Raw genomic sequence first — 18,873 nt, 5'->3', positions numbered from 1 at the left:
TCTTTATAAAACACCAGCCTTTCAGAAGGCACTTGATAACACTATTTTATATGTATTTTGTTCTTCTTCATTTCTTTCCTATGCTTTCTGACACTATTCATTATGTCAAATGTTGCTTTCCAGTGTAAATCATAGTTCCTTGAGATATTTTTTGCCAGATTGAGAGCTGAGACTGACAGCTGATTATCACTATTCCACTTCCTTTTTCTTTTTTTTTTTTTTTGGCAGTTGTTCACTATTAAAAAGTTAGACGTCTGTCTCCTACTCACTTCAATTGAAGACAGTTCTTTTCTACAAATGTTTACTATATCCAGTTGGGTAGGAATGCTACAAAGTGATTATTTATGTTGTTGTGAATGACTGCAGATTATTCTTTTTTTTTTTTTTTTTTTTTTTTTGTTACTATGCTGTACAAACATATAAAGATGACTCAAAACACATTTCCATTATGTTTAGTTAAATTCACAATAACTGGATACTTGGAAACATTTTCTTCCCGACAGAATCCATACCCAGTTTTGTAATAAAGAATTTCTAAAATAGTTTTTAAACTGATATAGCAATTAAGCTTACCTTTATACTTCAGAATATTAAGTATTCAAACCTAGGGAACCAGCTACTTTTAGCAATGAATGAGATGAAAAAAATTTATGTGATAAAACAAAGCATTCTATCACCTTACAAGAGATATTGCTAAAGAAATCATCATGCTTCAATGAACTCATACAAATTGATCTTACCCATTTTTTAAAACAATTTATTTGTGCTCCAAGAATCAAAAATTATTTAAAGCTAAATATTTAGGTGGGCACCTGCAGATGGTCTTGGGGAAATCTTTTATATGAAGAAACAGTTTTTCCTTTCATTAACTTAGCTTTCATTAAAATGACAGATATGGATAATCATAACATGTCTTCTAGATGGGGTATATATTTCTGAAGTCCACAGAAAAGGTGCCATTTATTTCAATCAATTTCAGAGTACTGGCTTAAAGTGAGCACAGCCAGGCTCAATATGCATAACCCACACAGCAGCATCCAGATGATTGACTATAGTACACAAACATTATGATAATATGTTAGGTAACTGCTCTCATAATAATAAACTGAAGAACATTTAGGATGTCTGGCTTGGTTTATTAACCAGACCTAAAAATCCAAATATGAACCATATATGAAATCACTATAAATTATATGGAAGCTACAATTTGTACCTTAACACTATCTAGCAAAAAATGACGCAGTTTTTGTGTCTATTAGCTCTTGAGGTAGGGTTTTGTTTCCCTTAACACCTGCTCTGTGTTTTAGCTTCTGGTACCAGTAGGTCATAAGAAGCTATAAATTACCCTCATTACCTTAATCATAATCGTGTTGTTAAGTAAGCTCCTTTCCATCATAACATAATCACATTCCAGCATCTGCATCAGGCTTTAAGACTTCCTATGGTTTATGAGGAACAGGGATCTGAGTCAATCAATACAGAAAGCATTAACGTCATGCAACATACTGTATATGTGATAGACACATTTGCATATCATTATAGCTGCAACAGTTCTATGATAAACTTACATACCTAAAGTGAATAAATACAAGGAGTTGTTTCAAATAACACATGCAGCTCATAATGACAAAATATGTTTTGCATTTCACCTGCATATATCTCATTTCACAGTTTCAGGTGTTTTTCTTTTTTTTTTTTTTTTTGTTTTGTTTTGTTTTGTTTTTCTTCTTTGCTTTTCTTTCAACTGCAATTTAGTGTTGAGACTTCTACAGGTGTTGGAGCTGAGGGAATATAAATAGGTGTGCAGACTAACTACAGAAATCTGCTAATGTATTACCCAAGAGAGATAAAACAAACTGAATTTAGATGATTTTATCCAGACATTGCAGGGAAAAATTTCTTTGCCAACCTTTCAAAAATCAAGTTGATAACAGCATAATTTTATGCAAGTTTTGTTAGCTTATCTTTAGTTTAGAGGTGTGAAAATGAAAGTAGTTGGGCTAAGAACAGAATCAAAGGACCATCACCACCAGATTTTTACGCTGTACCTGTAAACAGGTCTTTCTTATTGCACAAAATTCCTCCACATTGTACAAATGTAACCAAATATCCCAAATATCATTTCTTTTAGATTGTTCTTAACCTTTATGGTACAAACAAAGCTGAAAGATGTGAACAAACTGTTGCAATAATGCCTGAGCCTGCAGTGTAAAACTGTAACTTTGAGGAAGCAACAGATCCTTGCTTTTCAGGCAGGGTCCGTGGTACTAGAGATGTTGCTTGTCCCCTGCCCAGTCTTCCTGCCCTGCTAGGAACTGGCCTACAGCTACATCCTGCTTTTTAAAATTCCTTTCCAAGACCTGCCAATCAAAATGCAGCATTCTGCACTATTCCAAAGGCAGATAACAGGACTGCCCCAAGCATAGCCTCATGAGTAGACAGATCTGCCTGCTCAAACTGTTCCTGCAGAAGCCTGGTGCTTGAGCCAATCCGCTTCATGTGTCTGCAATTTGGGTCTTCACTTTTTTTTTTCTTAAAGACTCGCGGACTTCGGAAAGCGCGCAAGCGCTCACAGTGCTTTTCAATCATCTGTGTTTCACAGATGATTTTCCCTTTAAGACATAGATCAATTATTTCAACGGAAGAAAGTTTGTCATATTGCTCTTATGAAAACCATGCCTGAAGACCTGGCTCTTTTGCCTCCCTGTGAATGCATCTACAAAAGTATTCTGCAGGCTGTTATGAGCTTGCTCTGCATGTGGCCTGAGCAGACAGGATGAGAGCCAGCTGAAATCAAAAAGCTGTGTAATTTTGTTAGCATGGTGCACAAGATATCCTTTGCCTCTCAGATGGGTTCCTTAGGTTGGCTGCATTATAATACTAACACATACAAACAGCTTGCAATACCTTGTGAATTTAACTGGACTAAATTTAAATTTTGGTCACATTGTGCACGCAAAAAAGAAAAAAAAATCCTGTATGGGATTTTTTCTTCTCAATCTCAGTTTCACATCTATTGAAAGAGCCATTAAATATAGCCATTAAGTACTCATCAAATACCTCCATGCAATTCAATTGAATGTTTTTATAATTTTACCACAGCCCAGTAATACTGATTCTTATGAAACAAAAACAAACAAACCAACAAACAGAAAAGCTAATTTTGAGATGATGTCTGGAATAAATAAAGGAAGGAAGGAATATAGCTCAAAGTTACAGAAAGGATCCAAATGTAAGGAAGCAATCTAAGCATCAGAGAGCCAGAATTTGCTATTGTTCTCATAGAATCACAGAATTGTCTAGGTTGGAAGAGACCTCAAGATCATCAAGTCCAACCTCTGACCTAACGCTAACAAGTCCTCCACTAAACCATGTCACTAAGTTCAACATCTAAGCATCTTTTAAAGACATCCAGGGATGGTGACTCCACCACTTTCCTGGGCAGCCCTTTCCAATGCCTAACAACCCTTTCGGTAAAGTTCTTCCTAATATCCAACCTAAAATTTCCCTGGCGCAACTTTAGCCCATTCCCCCTCATCCTGTCACCAAGCGCACTCAGAGAATTTCTTAAGCATGTGAGGAAGCAACAGAAATAATTACCATTGAGAAAGGTATTAAGGTTCCAGCTAGTTATTTGAGAAGAAATTCTGCCTGCTAACCTCCCAAACACAAAATATCTAAGGGGATAATGGCAATTCTAAACTGCCATGCAAGTAAGAAACATTAACCTAAAAATAAGGAATGGGCATATGGTGCATATATGTGTAAGACATCATTACTACATTTGCCTAATCATGACAATCATAGCATTTACATTTATAGCTCGCACTTTGAAGTTTTCATTTATTTCATGTTATTCCCATATCTTTCTATAAAATTCTAACTATAATTCACTTCATTATAATAAAATGGTGCATTAAATGATCCTTTGGTGTATCTTTACCACATACACAAAGTTACTCGAGGAGTGTTATACCAAATTGGCTGATCATATTCATTACAATCTCATTCAGTTAGAATCTTAAGCTTTTATTCCAGAAATCGAATGTGCTGTCTATATTTTTGGGCAGTTCAATCTGTTATTGTGACATCATTTAATTGTTTAAGGTGTAACAGACTGTTTTGAAAGTCTGCCAAATTTCTATTCTGTAAAAACCATTTTGTGACGGAGTGAAGAAGTAAATACAGAAAACAACAACAATAGCTGTCTAACTGAATGACTACGTCTCTGCCTTAAAAAGTCGATAAAGGAACCCAGTCACTTAAAATAAATATGGACCCGTTAAATTTCTTTAGTGATTCCCTTTTATTGTTATTGTTGTAAAAATAAAATGGTATCACCATAATCTGTACATAAGTTTTCGGTCATTTTGTTTTTGAAGTTTTCCTCTATTAGAAAAAGTATAATTTTCCTCAAAATCAAGTCAAATATACTTGACACTGTAGAGAAGAAATCCAAATATCCAAAAACCTTAGAGAGCCAAAAGTGTCACTGAGTAACTTCCGGTAATTTCTGCATTGTAATACTTAATGAAAACAGGTCTTAAGGTGATGATACTCTATTAGTAATAATCGTTATAAAAAAGTAAAACATTGGCGCACCTAGCAAAATTATGTTATGTATATCTTTATTACAGTTTTCAGAATACATGGATAAACAATGGCCAGGCTGTAATTTCATCAAATTCCTATTTTAAACATCACATACAAACACAGAGCTGATTAAAAATAGAAACGCATGAGTTTTGTCACTTTTTTTTTCTTTTTCCTTTTTTTTTTTTTTTTTTTTTTTTGGCATTAGGAGTCACATGACTTCTAAAAGGGAAATCAAATGGTGCATGATACTGACTAACCTGTAATCAATTATTGTTCACTTTCTGTGGCATATGTACCACCTCAAACAGTGCTAAAAGAAGCACTACAGTAACAAATCTTTCTCCTTCAACATTTTTCTAATGACATCAATAGGTGCTAAGTGACAGTTTGCAGCACTGCAGAATTCACAGGCCTACACAACTCCCTTTCTTGCGCAAAAAAGCAATATGTGATCTGAAATAGAGACACCTGAAGCTGAGGGATTTGGCTTCATCTGCTTTTTTTTTTATTTTTTTATTTAATATTTACATTGTGTGTGCATGCGTGTGCATGTGCAGAAGAAGTGATGTGAAGATTTCTTTCAATACTTATATCAACATGAATAACTTGCAAATACATTATGGCACATAAGAGGCGGGCTACCTTTACATTGCTTCATCTCATTTATGACACCTGAATTCTCACCAATTCAAAGATTATTCTTCTATTGAAGAATAATCCAGCCAAGCCTTTGTTTAATGGATAAGAAGCAATATACTTAATGTAGGTAAGTTTGCTCCCACTCCCACCTATCACCAGTTTTGAATATTTACTAGCTATACAATTTTCAACATAGGAAGTACTAAATTCACCCATCAAAGCATGATTTGCCTGAGGGATGCAGAAGTTGAACACTGCAAAGTTTTATTAATGAAAGCTATACAAGGATTTCCAGAGCCAAACCTAAAACTCAGCCAAATTCTCAAGAGTTTTGCAAACAATTGTGGGATGACTTTGAAGTAGGTCACTAATGAATTGTGTTTTGGATAGAAACCATGAAAACATTATGGTTTTTACAGCATTTCTCTGAGGTAGTACATATACCACACACAAAAGATGCAAAAATATACATATATTCATTACTATTTGTATATTACAGAAGGGAACTATGGGAATGTTCGCATTTGTCTCAATTTTCAAAAAAGAATCAATAATTTCAGGTAACATTTTTCATATTGACCATGGTTATTTAAAACCAAAACGAATTATGTAATAATAACTCTAGGAATACTTCCTGAAGTTGTTTCTCAATGCCCTCTGAGGTACTAATTTTGTTTTGGCTTTAGCATCAGTTCAGAATATGGTTAACACAAAACAAACACCCCTATGTGCTGGGAAAGTATATTTGCTCAATCACAAACAAACATACATGACAAATTGTGTTGCACTTTTTTTCTCAGCAAACTGCATAAAACTGGAGCAAAAGATGTCTAGTGTCATTTCTGATCTGTACAGCCAGCAGTTTTAAGCAACAGAGATGTATATTTGTATATGATTTAAACATTTCATTCCCATGTCAATTGCAGACTTAATTCAATTCATTGCAAAGGTAAGATTATTTTCCTCTTAAATAAACTAAGAAATGTAAACAGTGTAACATCATAAAAAACTCCTCAGTACTTGTAACCGCTAAAATGTGAATGCAAACAGATGTGCTAGTATATTGTTAATACAATGTCTCAGAGGACATATAGTGAAACATAATTAGCAAGAAATTTATGTATGAAGCTTCCAGTAATTTTCTTTCTGGGATTACTCTGAATACAAATATAATTTAACTGATATATTTCATTTTTTAAAATTAGAAAATAAGGCAAGTGCATTTCTGAAAAAAGGTGCTACTCCTCTACACTTTTAGATAAACATGTGACAACTCTGAAAATTAGATCAATAATAAAAACATTAAAAATAGCTGCAATTTAATATAGACTGAAAAACTATCAAAAGACAAAGTGACCAGCATCAATTTCAGAAAATATTTTAGACTTCATAAATACGAGCACCCTATATTTACATAAATCATCTTCTAGTTTTCCTTTGAAAGACACTTTTGTTCTAACAGATATGTCCATTAAATAATATAAATGTTTCAAATACGAAAAAAATAGTAGTAAAATAGAAGTATCAGATGATGATGTTATTTTGGATTTGCTTTTTGCTAAGATTTGGTTCTTGAGAATCTGTAGTCAGCTTTTACAGACCTTTTAAAAAATTACAACCATGGAAATGAAAAACTTCTGCACTAATTACTGCTACAGTATAAAGATTCTACTTTGAGCTTTTGAGTTTTCACATATAAAGATTATATCAGTACTTGTAAATCCCAAAATGCTGATTTTAAAATTTGAATTTTAATACACTGTTGATTTCAGTACGAATTTATACAGACATGATGCACCTAATCCTTTTAAACTGGCTTTGCAAATTAAGCACAGAGCTGCAAAATTAATAGTTCAACTTTAGAAAGTTATGGTTGAGTACAAGGGTTGATGTTGACCTTAAACAAAACAGAATAAAATTCTTTGTATCTTTTACTGAAAAACAGAGAGAATCCTGTTGCATGCTTTTTTTTCTTTTTTTTTTTTCTTTTTCTTTTTTTTTTCTCCTAAGTACCATATAAGTCTTTTACTTTATTACTAAAAATCACAAAAAGCCCCAAACAGTTTAGGTAGAGCATTAGTTGACAGTGCACATTTCACCAGGCTTCAGTCGCATTTGTATGTTTAGCGATATAGCAATGGGCAAAAACTATTTACTTTGAAGACTAAGAAAAGAAATTCAATACTACTCTGATAAGGAGCTGTATCTTTTCTTTCAATAATTGGATATCTATTGGATATTTATAGTTTGAAATTATTAGAGTTTATCCCAATCTAGCTGGATAGTCTTTAAAGTAGCTTACCAGAGAAGCAAAAAGAATGTATTGTACAAAATGCTTGGCTCAAGCAGTAGTGCAAAGTTATACCACCCCAGTATTGAATGCTCCTGTAGAGCTAGCAGTTTGTGCACAGAAAATAATGTGACACCTTGCCTTCCAAATATTCTTTACATAACATTAAAAAAGATGTTCTCCATAAACCCAGGCAATATGTGTACTTGTAATAATTCATCAGTGAAAAGCAGTAATAATCTGAGAATAAGTGCCATCTACTACACCATATCCCATTTTTTTAAAATATCATAGCTGAACAACATACATATTTGACTGAACTCCCTCTCAAAATCCTCCATCCCATCCAAATTAGCAATGAGCCTTCAGTAAGGATGGTGAAGACTGATCTGAACACCAAAATTGACTGTACATTCAACTAGAATCTGGGGAGAAAAGGAAACTGTAGTTTCTCCTTGAGTGACAGAACAATACACAGTGTCAGCTACTAAACTGACTGCTCACCTGAGGTACTGCAGTGCAGGGGCCTGTATACAAAGTAGAATGGGAGTAGTTTTCTGAAAAATCAGTCTGCTGCAATTATTGTTCACTGCTATATAGTGCTCCAGGTGGAAAATTTGTTCTTAGCTGCTAAACCATCAGCACTAAAATCTACCAATAGAGATCCTGCTACATGTTTTACCTGAGGAAAAACTCAGAGGCAGTCCTGAATAGCTTTGTAATGTAGCCTATCTCTGAAAACCTACACAAAGGTATTTTTAGCATAATTAAAATAGGACAATCATATTTTCCCCCAAATATCTGTATAAAGAATATATAAGTGCATAATTAGAAAATTCCTCTGTAGATACAGTTAAAAACATTCTGCCCTTGATATCATTAATTTTGGTAAAATCCTTTTTTTTTTTTTTTTAATTTTTATTTTTTAGCAGTGATAAGTAAATACACATCATTAAATCACCAAAAAGTGTAGATATGTGGTATTATCCTCCTCGCAGCCAAAATTGCTGGATCCACCAGGCTTTACATTTAGATATGATTTCCAGCAACCTGACCAGGTTTTTATGCATTGCTTTTTTTATGGTTACAAAAATGATTCTGATATTGTACATCAGCTCATCTCTGAATTTATTAACATACAATTTTATTGTTTTTTCCTTTCATGTCCAAATGAACTGCATATGGAATCCACAGCTGTATTCTTTCAACAAAATTGTATTTTCTTACCCATAAAAAACATATCCTAGAAATCCCCAACTTCATGTAAGTTGCCAGCTTGAAAAAAAAAACAAAAACAAAAACCAACAACCAAACAGAAAAAAAAAAAAAAAAAAAGAACGAACATAAGAAAGTGAGACCTTACTGTTTAACACTGTTTACAGATCTTGGTAGTTGGGGTAATAAGACACAGTATGTGGATTATTTAGCAATAGCTTTTAAAATACATAATATTTGTACATCTATCTCATGTAATCAATACCAGCATTATTTTATGATCACTGCCAATTTGTATGATAAACTCGTTTAAAGGTATATCCATTTAATTGTTAATAAAACAATTCACTAAATTCTTTGGCATCAGAAGAATCATACAGCTGCGATTGTTCCATTGTGGCGAGAACGAGACCTTTCCAAAGTTACTTGTCTGTTATCTGTAATATAAAGAGAAAAAAAACAAATCACCATAAGATTTGAAACATGGATAATGTGATGTCAAAAGGTTTCCAAACAGCCCTGAAAACCATTTCAAATGATATGTAAATAAGTAACTAGGAGACTGGATCAGAGAAGTTTCACACCGCAGCTGCCAGACTGAGTTCAAGAGTTCTGCAATCAGCAATAAATTACTTTCTTGATTAGAGAAGCTGGGTGATAAAAGCATTGAGAGAATCCTGAAACACTGTCCCCTTGGAAATAGCACACGATAACTAAAAGTCTGAGTAAAAATCTTATTTTATAAACAATTATGTACAGAAGCTCTGGAAAAATACATTTCAGTACTCATCAGATTGTACTTACCAAAGAAGTGATGGAAAGCCTACTCTAAGATGCTACAAGTACAAAAGTGCTATAACTATTCACTATAATTTGGTACAGAGTTAAAAATAGAACAGTTAAATCAACCACTTCCTAAGCATTTCCTGATTGTACAATGTGAACAACTTTTAGTAGGAAATATTACACAGTAATTATTGCAATGAATAATAAATGTCTTTCACATGAAAAGAAAACATTCATGAACTACCAATCACATCTAAATGCCTTATAAATAAAGTTTTAATGTAATGAGTACACACATACAAAGGCAAAAAATCAACCCCCACTTTATTTTCTGGATATTTTAACCTTTATTTTTTTAAGATATAGTCCTGCTGCACCAGTTTATTTTTTCTGTCACTGTTTACTTCTCTTATGTCCAACTTGCTGTTCTTTGCTTTGTTTATATCAGCAGAAGACTTTCATTGCTACAGCATCATGGCATCCCACTACTATACAGCTGGAACTCATAAGTACTACTGGAACATTTAAAAACAACAGTAACTGCTGAAGCAGAAAGTCTAATAAACTGCAGTCAAACAGGTTTTCTCAGCTTTTTGCAAATTAACTGATTTAGCTGTTTTTACTTCCACAATGCAACAGGCTAATAAAGGCATGTGCTACAATGGGAAAGCACTACATTTGGGCCAAAGCAGAGGAGTGAAAATTCATAAGCCGTGAGACTCTACCCCATCTGATGGACAGAAATGTATTCTTTGAAAAAGATATGGACTGCATCACCATGCAATCCTAAACCAACAAAGTTCTAAGCTAACAAAACCAGAAATGGTCTAAGCACATTAAATAAAATTCCAGAGTAGACAAAGATCTGTGATCTGTTTCTGGACAAGAACAGAGTATGCCTGTGAAGACCGCATGGGCTCTGCAAAATCAACCCTTCCTTTCCCTGATCAACACGTGTTTCCAATATTATAGGGAATTATAGCTCCTTTACCAAGATTATTGGTTCTTTTTATAGTTCTGCCTTGCCTTCATTTCCTAATGAATCTATTCATGCATAAAGTATTCAAATTACCCTAAATCAATCTGTTTTGCATGGGAGTAAGTCTCTACACTGGCTGCAGTGTCACTAGGCACTGGAAATTAAAGCATAGAAATGGTGTCTAAAACCCAAGAAGTGTTATCAACACAAATGTGCTGCTGTTCATCTGTAACAGCTATGAGTAGAGTCCAGTGATACTTGCTCTCAGTGACTAATTTAACTGTTCTGGGAATAAATATCTATAACATAAAAAATATTTGTGGAGGTGCTATTTACATGAACACATCATTCACCATGTAATGTGAATCTTGTAATGTAAGAAAACAAACACAATAAGCTGAATGTATAAATATGTGTCACACAGTAAACAACAAAAAAATTACATTTAGACAATATATTATAATTCTTTTTTCAGTGATATCACCCTTCTGCCTTATACTCTGTATGAGTAACATATTAGAATTACAATCAATTAGAAATACAGGGGAGAGGAAAATATTTTTGCAAAAATGCACTCTGCAAAATGTGTTTTCCTTTCCTTAATGCTCCTTCATTACTTCTGTTATTAAAAGAGAAGTCTCAATAGCTGCAACAGATTTATTAACTCCATAGCTTGTTATCAGCATGAAACTCAGTTATATTAGGAGAAAAAGAAATTATATTTTACAGAACTGCAATATTAGGATTAAGTGACTTTTCCACTTCACTTTCTACTTATCCACTTTGCCAGGTAGTACCTTTGTGTTCTCCTAATTACAAACATTTTTTTTTAATGAACAATCAATGCTAGTAATAATATAAATTATGTGCAATCGAACTGACTAGTTATGAGACTGAGATATCTGGTAAGAGAAAAAGGCACATTCTACAAAACTATACCTTAAGGTACTCAATTAGAATTTGTATAAACCTGTAACAACCACAAAAAAATTATTTGTGTTAAAATTATAAATCTACTGTAAACAGCTATCTTGGACTTGGTACCTTAGTTGGCTAATTCACCAGGATTAAATTATTATTATTTTTTCAGTCACTGCATTAAAAGTGTTTTTGTGCTGTATTAACAGCAAGCAATTCAAACAGGAAACTAAATTTAAAACCTTCTTTCTCTACAGACCTTCCTACAGTACTCATCAGAAGACTATCTAAGTTACTCCTAGATGTGGCCAAGATTAGCACTCCTAGAATAACATTAAAAACAAAACTAAACCAACAACCAAATATGACTGGTGGAATTTTTTCTACTGTTTTTGTTGATGTTTTTGTGTTTTGCTTATTCATTTTAAACAAGAGATTGAAACATTAACCTAGATGCAGAATGTAAAGTGTCCTATATATCCATAGGGAAATGGCCTAAGAACACCAGGGCTTTGAGGCAAGAGTACTACCAGAAACATTTGTCTTCCTATAAGATAATGGTCACAGGACCCTCAAACCTGGACAACACGTATTTTAAAGAATGTCTTAGTTAATCACATTAACAAAAACAAAATAGTGGCAAAATTTTGAATCCAATAGAGAGGTAGTGTATGTCACTGGGTGTTCAGCAGGGAGCTGTTGTGCTGGAGCACATGCTGGAGGGCACAGTAAGGATAACGTATTTAAAAAGCTCACACGATTAATTTGCATATTCACAGTCACTACTTTTTTGTTTTTGTTTTGTTACCTACCCCAAGTTGAAAGAATGAACCTTCCCATAGCTGACAATAAAAAAGATGTTTACTGCTCAGAGAAAGTAGGTGCCTGCATATATTGAGTTGAAAGAGACCATATAAAGGAGTTACTCAGCAATGAATAAATGAATACAGTATTTCAGATTTCATCTTTTTGCAAAAGATGCAGAAATGCATCCTGTAAGGGAATTTATAAGTCTTATGCTTTTGGGAATCAATGAAAGTGCCTGAATCAACTATGTATTTATTCATTCATGTAAAATTTTGTTCACTGGGAAATCCTGCTGAAACTCATCTTGTTTTCCTGAGCAACCCAAAGGAGTACACTCACAGGTCCTTGTATTTCAGCACACACTATGAACCATATAACATGGAAAACAATGAGAAGACCAAAAAAGATTTACATAAGTATGGAATGATTACAGTAAAAATGAGTAGGTAAACCACTTATTATGTCAAACAGATAAGCTGTCACAGCAGGTGTCTATTCTCGGGGGAAAAAAGACATGTGAAATGACAACAGTATTCCTGCTTTAAAAAAGGTGGAAGTCCTAATAACACTTCACAACTATCACTTTTTTCCGACTGAGATAACTAAGTATTTCCTATACACTGTCATTGATTAAAAATGGGACAAGTTACAGTCAATTTAAATCATGTTAGTCTGGATAGCTGCTAGTTTTCTTCTTCAGCCATCTACACACAGGGAAAATTAAAGCCAAGTTACCATGTAATTTGATATAACAGCATATTATCAACTGCTTTGAAGAAACCTAATGACAAGAATTAATTTAATTATTTTTCTATATTGACTGTGTGCATCTTCATCATCTTAGCTTACCAAAAGTGAAAGGTAAAGCTTTTTGGAAATTGTAATTGAGAGAACATAAGACAGAAACAGAATGGGTATCATGTACCATAACAGGGAAGCCCATCTCAGGCACTTTCTTAACAGCTGAATAGTGCTCTCTATATTGTCTGACCTATATCTATGACATTATTAGTTGTAGTTTATATGACATATGAACTGAGAGATAAGTTAGTCAAGGAAATTAAGGACTTCAAAACTGTTGTGTCTAGCACAAAATCTTTTGAGAAACATTATCCTGAAAGAAAGTATCTCTAACTTCAATTCTGTTAAGATTCAGTTCATTTCTGTCAAATTTGATTTCAAATTGATCTTTCAACACTTGCAGCCTATATTAAAAAAAAAAAAAAAAAACAACACAACAAAACAAAGCAACGAGGTAAGATCAGCTATGGAAGACAAGTAACACCTCAGAAAGCACTCTGAAACAATACTCTCCAGATCTACATTGCAGACACATGAAACAAGAAAACACATGATTTCTAACTGTGTTAGGGGAAACAGTTAATGTGTTTTGTTTTGATTCTTTAGTATTTTAAAGACTTATTTCAACCTCAACTGGCACCCTACGTATGCCTGGCAAAATCTGAACTAGACACTTTATAGCCATCTCAGACAGGTAATTTTACATGTATTTGGATTTTATATTTTTGTAACCAAAAATGAAAAAAAAACAACAGGTTATACAATTTCCCTGCTCTCAGCTTTTATTCCTGAACAGAACCTCAAATTTTGATAATCAAACTTAAATGACAGCTAAAATGGTTATTTTAGCCGCAAAGAAAATTGAGATTTCAAGGAAAATCCTGGTACATTTTGTTTTATGTCCAACCCCAGACTCTGATGTGCATGCTGTGTGATACCTGAGCATATAAATAGAATATGGCGTCATGAAAAAGAAACTTACCCTCAGGCTAGAGAAACAGCTGCATTTGTCTTTCCTTTTCCATTTTTTTTTTTTTTTTTTTTAAAGCTCTGACCATAGTTGATACAGTCAACACAATAAAAATAACACCTTTGCAAACAAAATCTGTGATATATATATGAAATCTGTAAATAAAAAATCTGTGATACAAAAGCTCAGCAAGTTCTGCCCTGCAAATAAATACTTATCATATTTAGAACTGAAGAAAATCTAATAAACTTCAAAATTTATAGAATAAAAATAGATTTGTAAATCTTATATTTTTGTAAACTTTATCTGTTTAAAATATTTTTATTATTACTTAATCCAGGCTTTAAAGATTTTACAAAAAATCCTAAACCCAGTAAGTTAACATTCCTTAAAACTTTAAATGATCTACTTAGTACTTGAATTTGACTTGGCTTTCTTTGTTAATAGTCCCACTTGGGATATGCATTGAAAGTTCTTCCACAAGAGTTGTGATGGAAAAGCCTTACTTTGAGACAATACATGCCTGCCTCAGGGGTTACAAGACAAATCAATCTATTTTTCTCCTTTCCTCCAAGGGTAATTGGCTTTTAAAATTACAGAGAAAAATAGGTCTTCATGTCAGTATAAGGCAGGCCCATATACAGCCATTTTCCATTTCTTCGTCTTTTTGAGTTCTTAGCTGAGAACTAAAGGTGGATTAAAAAAAAAAAAAAGAGGAATGACTGCATTGAGTTGAAATCATCTCCAGTAATAACACTGTGACCTGCATCTGAGTCTGGAATTTACTGAAACCTACTATGAATAACTGTTATTTTTCTCATCAGTATTTTCCTTCTAATTTGTGATAAAATTTACTTCTAATAACGACTTGCTTCAAAACAGTGAAACTCACAATAGCCTTCAGGTTTTTCTGATTGCTATTAACTGAGCTTTGTAATATATTACTCATGAGAATTTCTTACTGGAGGTATGATATGTGAAAATATTTTCCAAAGCTTAAGATGAGTAATCAGCTAAACTCATACACAAAAACAACAGCAAACTGTTGGAAAAAGTCAAAATAAAGTAGTCTTTTAAAAACTACTAAAATTCCCTTGAAACACAGTACTGAACCTGTACCACTAAACCTTTAATGTGAACTTGCTCACTGGGACTGTGTATACAGGTGTAAAGCAATTATTAGATTTGATATCTGAATGAACTCAGGCTCCCATTAGAGCTTGAATGCTTCAATAACCCTATTATTTTCCTTCCAATGCTCCCAGACCTGATCAACTTAATTATTCTGACTAGTGAAACATTTAGGACATGAATGTATGATTTGTTTTAAATCAAAAGAGACAATTGAAAATACTACATAAAATAACATACAAAAACCCCCATGGGATAAATGTGATGTGTCAAATCCTGGAAAAAGGTCAGATCCAAGTAGCAGTAACAAAAAAAAAAAAAAGGGGAAAGAGATACACTGCAATAAAACTACATTTATTCAGACATTTTTCATTGAACTTTTAATTTGTATCCTTTATTGCATTTAATGTACCATAAAAAGATAAAAAGGTATATCTTACTAATCGAAAGGGTAAGGGTATTTCAGAGAGTAAATAACTTAGGTCTTCTTTGCTAAGCTAATAGTCCCAAAGCCCAAAACACAGACTAACTACTCTTTCATGACTACACACAGACTTTCAGTAGTTGTTCAAAAGTAAAATATATTGTCTAATAAAAAGACACATTTTACATTGGAGATGACAGATTTGCTGATATAAAAGATGTGTTTCCCAATTTTAACTGTACCTGCTATTTTACTGTTAAGGAAAAGAGAGAGGGCAAAAATGTATACCCACATTTTGTACAGATTTGGTACAATGCTAATAAAACCATAATATTCATAAGCAATTTAATTTAAAATACCTTTCAAAAATGTGCTACTCCCAGCTCCCCTATTAACACTGCTGTTTATACAATTTGTATTTGCCTTGAAAGCAAGTTGTCTGTAAGGTTACAAACATGACAAAGAAATAAAGACAGTAATAGGTTCTGAACTTCAAGTATACGAACAGCCAAAAAGTTAAGCATCTTCTCATCTGAATGCATTTGTCCTTAAAAAGAATCGAACTGACATCAAAGTGGTCCCCTTGTCCCTTGCCTCCTTTCACTAATGATATGTAATGGCTGCTGAGCCTGCAATAAACGTGTTTATGTCCAGCTAGATTGCCATCATTTTACAATCTAATCTGATACTTTTAAGAAAGAGGAAAGTCATGAGAGACCAACACCAGCTTGTGCTGAAGGCATTTCTTGACATCAGCCTTCACTTTGCACTTCAAATATAAGTATTTGATTTGACAAAACATACAGAAAGTCATAAGAGAAGGCTCTTCACCTCTTCTCCAAAACTGCCTGGTAGAAGTCAATACCAATTCATTTACAAAGTTACAATCAAAAACCACCAGATGAAAGTAAGAGAGGAAGCTTTCCAGCTATTCCTTAAAATATTTTATTAAAGGGCAGCATAAGACGACATTTGCCTCTGTAGGATTGCTCCCACCTACGCTTCTCATTTTTATCACTTAGCAGTTTAAATATGGAATTTACATCTCCCATGTGCAGATGCTTTAATCTTTGACTAGAACATGAAAGTAATGAACTCAAAGCTCTCTGTTCTGTAAAGGAATTTCTTTCAGAACAGGAGTTGGATAACACTCCTGAAAAGCAAGTCTTTCCTGCTGTTTCACACAAAATGGCTACCATTTTCCCCCCCATACCCACACAATCAACAGCCCTTGTCAAAATCAAGGGATTTTTCTTGTAGCATGCAAAAGTCCATTGTATTTTTTTATGCATCAGGAACAAATTCTCTTTATAAAAACATAATTCTGCAGTATCTTGTAGTCTACATATAAAATGAAATACTTTAAATAATACAATAAAGGCCAACTATTCATAATATTTTTTTTGATTAAATAAAATATCAACATTTTTTATTCATGGCTAGGTTAACATTTACAATTCAGCATTCTGCAATATTTAAATGGAATTGAATATGCTATGAGAAAACTTAAAACTACATCGCTCCTGTATGATTGGCTGGTATGGGCCGTAGCTGTCTGTGCACATCTGCAACTTCATCGTGTAACATTAAAGTAAAGGCCCCTGTTTGAGCCTGGCAAGATGATCTCACTACTACTTGTTACTTCGCTACACACCCCAATGGAGAATAACTAAATACTGTATGGGACTTTTACTATAAATTATTTTCAACAAAGACACGTGCAGATCATGTGAATTAAACTGTTTCTTATTAAAATAATTCATACTAAAAATAATTCAGACTATAAGAAAAATAAATGACAAACTCTGTAGTAAAATATAGTAACTTTGGGGAATTTAAAAGATCAAATTTTATTGGCTAAGCACAGACAACTCCTTTATGATTCAATGTAAGACCTCAAAGCTTACATGAGGTAGAATTTGACCCTTAATGTTCACGTGAAGAATAAAAGTATAGAAGTACTTAATGCTGTGTCAGGTTAACAAGTTTTTATTATGGAGCTCAAAATAGTTTCTACTGATATCAGTACCTGAGTAAATTTTGAGACTTCCTGTACTATCTCAGTAACAACTCTCTTGGAGTATTGGAATGCAATAATTAACCTAATAACCTAATAATAATCTGGGTGTATTTTCTAAACTGAAGCCCAAGTGCCCATTCAAAACACACACTTGCAGGGTCTGCCAATTTATCCCTTCCCCCATCAATATAGCTCCTTCTGACATACTAGCAAGGACCTCAGAGGAAGAAGGGTGCAGGGTAGTGCAGCAAAAACAGATGTTTTTCAGAGGGTTCCTAACAACCAGAGACTATTTTAAGACAGCCTTAGTAGCCTATTGACAAAGAGTAAGTGGACAACAATGCTTAGGTGTACTATTATTGTCTGCATTTAGAAAGCAGATTTAAACACGCCAGGACTTTTTGAGACCCTATATTAAAATACTACTTCCACATGAGTCTGACTGAATTAATCTATGTTTTTGAAATATATGTATGTATGTAGTATATATGGACGCAACTGCTCTAGAAGCAAAATATCAATACAGACTTTAACTTTTTTTTCTGAGGTCAAGCTTTTCTACATTTCCCAGATGCAAAACAATATACCCTTCCTTACTAAACAATGAGCTGTGATAATGCTGATAGCCCGTATAATGAATTTATTTAGAAAATATCTGTATTAAAAGCAGACTAGATCTGGCTTGATAGACATCAAACACATCCTTATTAGTAACAAGACATGTAAATGCCTATCTCTTTAGGGATGAAGAACGAGATGCAATAAAAAGTTTCAAAATTTTTGTAAAAGCCAAAATGTAACAACAATACCCATCAGGGAGTCATAATTATCTTTTATGTGAATGAGGATACTTGACGGGAATTTAGATTGTAGTTTGCCAAGGGTTAAGAGAGAAGATTCATGACAAAGATAAGCATTGAAATACTATTTTGCATATTAAATTGTGCCACCTCGTGTTTCTTCAAAAAATTATCAGAAATGTTTGGTAGATGACTACCCAATTTGTCTTTACAGTTATACATTTGTGGATATTTCAATTGCTTCAGAATGTGAGCACCTGTACACCAATTTATCACTGAGAAAAATGAAGGCATTCACATTCCACCAACTCCATTTCTCACCAATATTACATTTTAAGCCTAAAATAGATGCCTAACACTCTTACACTTTTGCAAATAAAACATACAGAGTATTTAACTTGTAAAGGAGTAAAATCTATAATTTTTAAAACTACAATCTAATTTTACTGATGCTGTGAAAGAACACAATCTATCCACTCCCGAAAGAATATATGGAA

General features: G+C 33.4%; 1 protein-coding gene across 3 annotated transcripts in view; it reads right to left on the bottom strand.

The window, feature by feature from the left end:
- Positions 1-5,093: 5,093 nt before the first annotated feature.
- Positions 5,094-18,873, bottom strand: part of DIAPH2 (diaphanous related formin 2) — a 184,964-nt gene continuing 171,184 nt past the window's right edge. For all 3 annotated transcript variants that reach the window (XM_082771025.1, XM_082771026.1, XM_082771027.1), the window contains one exon: positions 5,094-9,177. In XM_082771025.1, coding sequence (XP_082627151.1) covers positions 9,113-9,177 — 65 coding nt within the window. In that variant the 3' untranslated portion in view covers positions 5,094-9,112. The remainder of the gene's footprint in view (positions 9,178-18,873) is intronic.

This window comes from Aythya marila (assembly GCF_965140915.1).
Source record: "Aythya marila genome assembly, chromosome: 13".
Classification (NCBI taxonomy): domain Eukaryota; kingdom Metazoa; phylum Chordata; class Aves; order Anseriformes; family Anatidae; genus Aythya; species Aythya marila.
This window is presented reverse-complemented; position numbering and strand designations above follow the sequence as displayed.